The 6,812-nt window shown below is 57.7% G+C and overlaps 1 protein-coding gene across 1 annotated transcript; it reads left to right on the top strand.

Moving 5' to 3' along the window:
• The first annotated feature begins 481 nt into the window (after positions 1–481).
• HMOX1 (heme oxygenase 1) lies at positions 482–6,812 on the top strand. The gene is made up of 5 exons (XM_044227441.1): positions 482–599; positions 1,821–1,941; positions 3,997–4,488; positions 5,098–5,197; positions 6,083–6,812. The coding sequence occupies exons 1-5, from the start codon at positions 577–579 to the stop codon at positions 6,211–6,213; spliced, it is 867 nt and encodes a 288-aa protein (XP_044083376.1). The 5' UTR covers positions 482–576; the 3' UTR covers positions 6,214–6,812.

Here is a 6,812-nt window from a genome sequence, read left to right as displayed (position 1 = left end):
TGGTGCGAAAAAATAAAAATAAATTAAAAAAAAAAGTCCTAAATGTACATATAGGGTGAGAATGAGGCAGGCTGTCCGGGCAGGGTACCCTGGAGAAAGGTGACATCTGGGGAGAGTAGGCTCCCAGCACGGGGAGGAGAGCAGGCAGGGTCTGGGGCTGCTAAGTCCCGGCTGTCGCCCACTAGCCTCCTAGCTTTCTGGACCTTTCAGAATCCCAGGGTGCGCAGGTCCCATCCTGGCATGGGGGCCTCTGTAAGGGATGAAATCACAGGGCTACTCAGATTTCCAGAATTTTTTTTCTTTTTTCTTTTTTTTAAGCGTCCTGTTTTAAATTGCTTTGTTTTCCTTGGGTCATATGACCGCCCCCCCCTCCACCCCCGCTGGCCTGGGGCGGGCGCGGCGCGGGTGTTGCAACGTCGGGCCCAATGTGGGGATCAGCTGCTGGCCGCCGCCACGTGACCCGCGGCTGGGATAAATGGACGGCGCGGCCCCGCTCGGGCACAGTCACTCTCGCACGTCCTCTTGTGCGTCCGGGAGACGTCGGAGCCAGCCCCCGAGACACCGAGCGCCGGCAGGATGGAGCGCCCGCAGCCCGACAGGCAAGCGCGGGGCGCGGGGCGCGGGGCGCGGGGCGCGGGGCGCGGGGCGCGGGGCGCGGGGCGCGGGGCGCGGGGCGCGGGGACCGACTTCTCCCGGGTGGGCAGCCCCTGCGGCGCCGCCTAGCTCTCGGCTCCAGCCTCTCCCGGAGACAGTGCCGGGAGCCTCTTCCCTGAGTCCCCTTGGGCTTTGGACTAAGGAGCCGGGTTTCGGTCTCAGCCGGTGGGGTCGTTAGAGGGAGAAAGGTTATTTACACGTCTGGCTGCCACAGGTTGGGTGACCAGATGGGAGTGTCCCTATGGTTTTTATTTTATTTTATTGTATTCTTTTGTTTATTTATTTAGACTTTTTAATGTCTTTGGAGGTGCTTTCTGCTTAATCTGGAATCTGTGGGGCTGCGGTGCCTGGGTGACAGTGGCTGGTTCTCTTACCAGAGCCCCCTGGTGGCCACGTCCTCCTCTTACTAGGAGTCCAGCACCTGAAGGAGGCACCACAGTGGCTGTCCTGTCCCTATTTTACAGATGAGGACTGCACTGTTCAGGGAGGCGGGAAGCCCAAGGCCCTCTGGTTAGCAGGTGTCCAAGCTAGGATCTGAACCACAGTCTGTTCACCTCCAAGTGTGGCTCCTTCCCTTCTCCCAGGAGTCTGACCAGCATGTACAGAACAGGGTGATGTTTCTGGAAAGGGTGAGGGAGAGAAAGGAGAAATAACTGTTCTGTGGGAGGTGGATGCGGACATAGAGCAGAAATATTCCCAGAAAGGGACTTTTTCTTCGAGTAAAATAGTTTTGCAGATTTTTTTTTAACCCAAGCACTTTCATGATTAGCGTAACATTATAAGAGATTTGTGTCTGAAATATCAACAGAATAAATGAATTAAATCTGGGGTCTAGAGCCAATCGAAGAAATTATGACCTAAAATATGAATGTTCATACTGCTGGGGCTGCTTCTCACTGGGCCTTGCAAACCCCTCCCCCCATAGTCACTGGTGCCAGGATTTCCCAGTTGGTTGTGTGACTTGGAGCACGTTGTCGGGGCTGCATCCTAAGGCAGTCGGGAACGTTGCCCCTGTATTAGGTGGCAGGCTGGACTGACTTCTTCAGAGAAGCCCGATAGTGCTCGAAGACCTGCGGATACACAGGTGGTGTCCCCAGGAGCTCCAGCTTTCGGAGGAACCCTGCTCAGAGCCACCCTTGTTCACCCTCCCCGCCTCCCCTCTGCAGCATGCCCCAGGATTTGTCAGAGGCCCTGAAGGAAGCCACCAAGGAAGTGCACGTCCAGGCAGAGAATGCCGAGTTCATGAAGAACTTCCAGAAAGGCCTGGTGACCCGAAAAGGTTTTAAGGTATGTGGCCTGGTGGGACAAGCCCTGCTGGAGGACGTAATGGGTGTGTGTCCCAGGCACTCAGGCCAGTGGTTTGAGCAGGGATTGGGACCAGGGACACTGAGGGACCAGAGGGGCATGTCCAAGGGAATCATTTTTGCAGATGACATTGAGGCTTAAAGAGGGGAGGTGGTCTGCTCAAGGTCACACAGCAAATTCACAGCCTGCTACGTGCCATTGTGGGGGGGAGGGTTTGCTGGGGCTCTAGAGCCGTCCACTGAGTACCTGTTCTGTGCTGGGCGTTTTACATACTCTGTTGCTAACCTGTGCCCCAGGTCTGGGGGAAGGAAGGCAAGGAAGAGCAGGCCCAGAGAGGTGAAGCAGCTAGCGGGAGGTCACACAGCCAGTAGGTAAATGGGAAAGGCTGAACTCAAACCGAGGTTGGTGTTCCTTCAGAGCCTGTGCTCCTGACCTGAGGCAGGGGGTGGCATGGGTTCGAGCCCGAGCACAGCCACCTCCTCACCAGGCAGCCTGTGGGCAGCTTACGACAGCGGGGTCTTCTTAGGCACCCACTCTCTGCTAGGCACGGATTTTTGCTGTTTGCCCGCACGGCTCAGGAATTCATGCAAACAGCGGGTGATCACTCGAAGAATCAGGCCGGGGTCGGGTGCTCAGACATCAGTGTGAGGACAGGCTTGTTCAGGTTAAATGGGGTTGCTGAGGTGGGAAGCCCTGTCCCCCGACTGCTGAAACCCCTTCCTTTTGTGGTCTGCACGCTCCCCGCACTTCGAACCGGAGAGACACTTTGGCGGCAGGTGCTGTGCTGTTCTAGGGGGTCAGGCCCTTGGCTGCCTCCTGCGACTGCTGCATTTGGTCTCAGCTCCCTCTCCCTGTGCTCCTCCTTCTTTTCACAAAAAGATGGCATGCACCCAGTGGTTGGACTGGAACTGGGGGGAAGCAGGAGCCGGGGTGGTGGCTCCCGGGGTATCCTACCCCCAGCCACTGGGACTTTGGATCTTACCTCTAAGCCCCTAAGTTCGAAGTGAGCATGGAGATCCGGGAGAGAGCCCAGTGCTCACCCAGATGATGCTGAAGGAGGTGCCGTTTATCACCACAGCCTGGGAACCGAGGGCCAAGTGCCAGCCTGTGCGTTGTACTTGACCTGGGTCACCCTGCTTGACTCTCCCAGCGGCCCCCTGGAGGACATCGTTGTCCTCTTTGGCAGGGGAGGGGACCGAGGCTGGTCTGGACACAGCTGCTCAGACCTTCAATTACCCAGAGAGGGCGAGTGGCTTACCCCAGGGCCCGCAGCCTGGGCCCGGCTGAGCCCAGGTTCAAACCAGGTCAGCTCCCTTGATGACCCGGGTGGTTTTGTATCAGGCTTCCGGGCTTTCTGCCCCCACTGAGAAGGTCTGTGGCTCAGAAAGAACTTGGAAACCTCAACCAGAGCATGTAAACTTTGTCCTTTCAAACTCCAGATCGAGGGTTAATGTGTGATGGGAGGGTCCCCAAGTCAAGCTGTGCCGGGCTGGTCTCCCCCAGGCCAGCCTCTGGAGGTGGTGGAGTTCAGAGTGGGTCTCTGGGAAGGAGACTTGGCCCCACAGACAGTCACCCGGAGGTCCAAGTCCAGAGGCGCTGGGAAGCTCCCGTGAATGCGTTCTTTCCGGTCCTCCCTTGCTCCAGGGCCGCGTTGGCTCCTGGCAACGCCTGGGCCCGACTCCAGTTTCATTTCTTGCTAGCCGTGAGGGCTCACCGTCTCCTACCCTCTCCAAGCTTAGCTGCTTTTCTGTAAAGCGGGGATGACAAGTCCTCTGTGGGGTTTTATAAGGGCTGAGTTAGGCTGCGTGTTCATCCGTGGAATACCAGGGTTTCGGGTGTGTCAAGCGCGTGGTCAAGTTTTCCCCTGACCTGCCCTCTGCGGTGCAGTGGGAGATGGGGCCGGGGGCAAGCAGAAGGTGGGGGCCCTGCCTGGGTGGGTGGGGGTATCCCGAGGGTCTCGCCAAGACAGCCGCGGAGGGGCTGGATGGGGTTTTTCCTCGAGGCCAGCAGCTCAAACCGCTCGTGTGACCATTTCAGCTGGTGATGGCCTCTCTGTACCATGTCTACGTGGCCCTGGAGGAGGAAATCGAGCGCAACAAGGACAACCCAGTCTTCGCCCCGCTTTACTTCCCAGAAGAGCTGCACCGCAAGGCTGCCCTGGAGCGGGACATGGCCTTTTGGTACGGAACCCACTGGCAGGAGGCCATCCCCTACACGCAGGCCAGCCGGCGCTATGTGCAGCGACTCCAGGAGGTGGGGCGCAAGGAGCCAGAGCTGCTGGTGGCCCACGCCTACACCCGCTACCTCGGCGACCTGTCAGGGGGTCAGGTCCTCAAGAAGATTGCTCAGAAGGCCCTGGACCTGCCCAGCTCCGGCGAGGGTGTGGACTTCTTCACTTTCCCCAACATCGCCAGCGCCACCAAGTTCAAGCAGCTCTACCGCTCCCGCATGAACTCTCTGGAGATGACCCCCAAGGTCAGGCAGAGAATCCTCGAGGAGGCGAAGACGGCGTTCCTCCTCAACATCCAGGTGAGGGTCTGGCAGCCCGGGGCGGGGGTCGTGGTGAAGCTGGGCCTCCAGGTCTGCCACTGACCAGCTGGGTGGTCTTTATTACCTCAGTCGCCCCGTCTGTAAAATGGGGATAGAACAGTACCCGCCTCTTGGGAGGGTCAAGTTCATACTGATCATGGCAGGAGCTGGCACAGGGCCAGCCCTGTTCTGTTAGTTTGTGTTCTCTGGGCATGTGATGGGGTACCATTGTAGCCCTCTGTGACCGCACTCGCTGACAATATTGATGTCGTGGGTGCGTGGTTATGTGGCCAGGTTGGCACTGCGGGGAGAGGGCGTCCCCAGGTGGCGCAGGTGTGGCCAGGACACAGGGGAAGGGCATGACCAGGATGTCCCCATGGCAGGATGCTGGTTATCTGCAAGCACATGGGGAGGAGCGGGCAGGCGACACGGATGCACCTGTGACATTTTTCCTCAAAAGCTGGGTGACAGGAATGGGACTGCTTAGTATTTTTCTTCACGATTTCGTGAAGTCGTCAAGATTTCTGAGGACAGCTTAAAATACCACCATCGGCTGGGGCCTACCGCCATCTCTCACCGGGACGGGCTTGTGTGTCTTCTGTCTCTCAGCTGTTTGAGGAGCTGCAGGAGCTGCTGAGCCGGGACGCCGAGGACCAGAGCCCCTCGCAGGCCCCGGGGCTGCGCCGGCGGGCAGGCAGCAGGGCACAAGGTGAGGCTCCCGGACCCACTGGGATGGGCTCTGTGGGAGGGGATCCCGGGGCCCGGTGGTCTGTCTTCAGTACCTCTCGGCTGTTCTGTCTTCTGAGTGTTTTAAATGAGAAGCAGGGCATGGGCACAGGGGCCTGGGGCCGTCCTTCTGGTGTGGCTCAGGGCCAGCTGTGCAGCCTCTCCACACCTCAGTCTTCCCCATCTCTAAAATCAAGGGCAGTCGACAAGTTCTAGTTCATTGGCTTAGGAGTACAGACATGCACAGAAAGGACTGTCAGGAGTCGTGGGCAGAGCCTCTTTTTTTGTGTGTGTGAAGCCCAATGTGGGGCTTGATCTCATGACCCTGAGGTCGTGAACTGAGCAAGAGTCGGGAGCTGTCCTAGTGCCATGGGACACTGGGAAGACAAGGAACCCCTGGGTCTTTTTCCTTTGCTCCTGGAGCCACTGTCCCCAACCTGCCCTGGGGCTTCCCCACCTGAGCTGGGACCATGTGGAACCCTCTGTTGGTGGAACTATACCTGGGAACGTGGGAATGAGGCCAGGTCCAATGGGATGGACTGGGCTACCTGGTAGGAGGAGGGGTCTTTACCCTCATGCAGCAGTTCTCAAAGTGCGGTCCCATCGAGTGCCCCTGGAGGGTGTGTTCTCACAGTGTGGGCTGGCTGAAGATGGAAATGTGGACAGCTTCGAGAAGTAGTAAGCTCCCTGTCTTTGGAGGGATCCAAGCAGTGGCCAGAGGGCACCCTGTCTGCATTAGCAGAATCCTGGCATTGAGCAGGAACAGTACTAGGGACCGCTGAGGCCCTTTTGCTGTGTTTTTTCTGGGACCCCCTCATCTCCCACCTCTATCCACCTGTTGGTGACATTGCCCCCTTCTCTCTTGCAGACTCGACTCCCACGGAGCCTCCCAGAGGGAAGCTCCAGCTCAACGTTCTCTCCCAGGCACCGCTCCTCCGATGGGTCCTTACGCTCAGCTTTCTGGTGGCGACGGTGGCTATGGGGCTTTATGTCATGTGAACGCAAGGGCGCTGGCCCTGTACACTGTGAACTCTGTCCAATGGAGGACATTCTGTAGAGGAACTCTCTCTTGGCTGGCTTCCTTACCTTAGGCATGAGGGGTTGTCAGTGCCCTCTGCCCTGTCCTTGCATCCCTCTCTTTGGGAAGGGAGTCTGTGGCATCTTCCCCAACCCAAAGCACATCCACCTCACAGACATGAACTTCCAAAGTGGGATGAGGGATCCTTCCTGGGCCCTCAGCACCCCCAGTTCCTGCAGCAGAGCCCCGAAGACATGGCCAGAAGTGGCAGCTGTCTCGAACCGCCAAGGGTCCCGAGTTCACGGTCTCCTTGACATGCCATGACCTCTTTCTCTGCGGGCCGTGGCAAGTTTTTATATAAATGTGCAAAGATGTTGTGTCTTGTGTCTGTCTTGTTTTTGTTGGAGCCACTCTTTGTTCTTGGCTGCACCTGAGCTCTGGTGTTTTGTTATGTTCTGTTTTTATAGCAGAGTGGGGGTGGGTTTGTGGGTGGGATGGGGGGTAGGGAGGTGTTTAACAACACTGTGGCCTTGGCCTCTAACTTTTGTGTGAAATAATAAACTCCAGTGCCTGATAGTAA

The sequence above is a fragment of the Neovison vison genome, chromosome 12 (genome assembly GCF_020171115.1).
Source record: "Neovison vison isolate M4711 chromosome 12, ASM_NN_V1, whole genome shotgun sequence".
In the NCBI taxonomy this organism is placed as follows: domain Eukaryota; kingdom Metazoa; phylum Chordata; class Mammalia; order Carnivora; family Mustelidae; genus Neogale; species Neogale vison.
The sequence above is the reverse complement of the archived record's forward strand: the minus strand, read 5'-3'. Positions and strand labels throughout refer to the sequence as shown.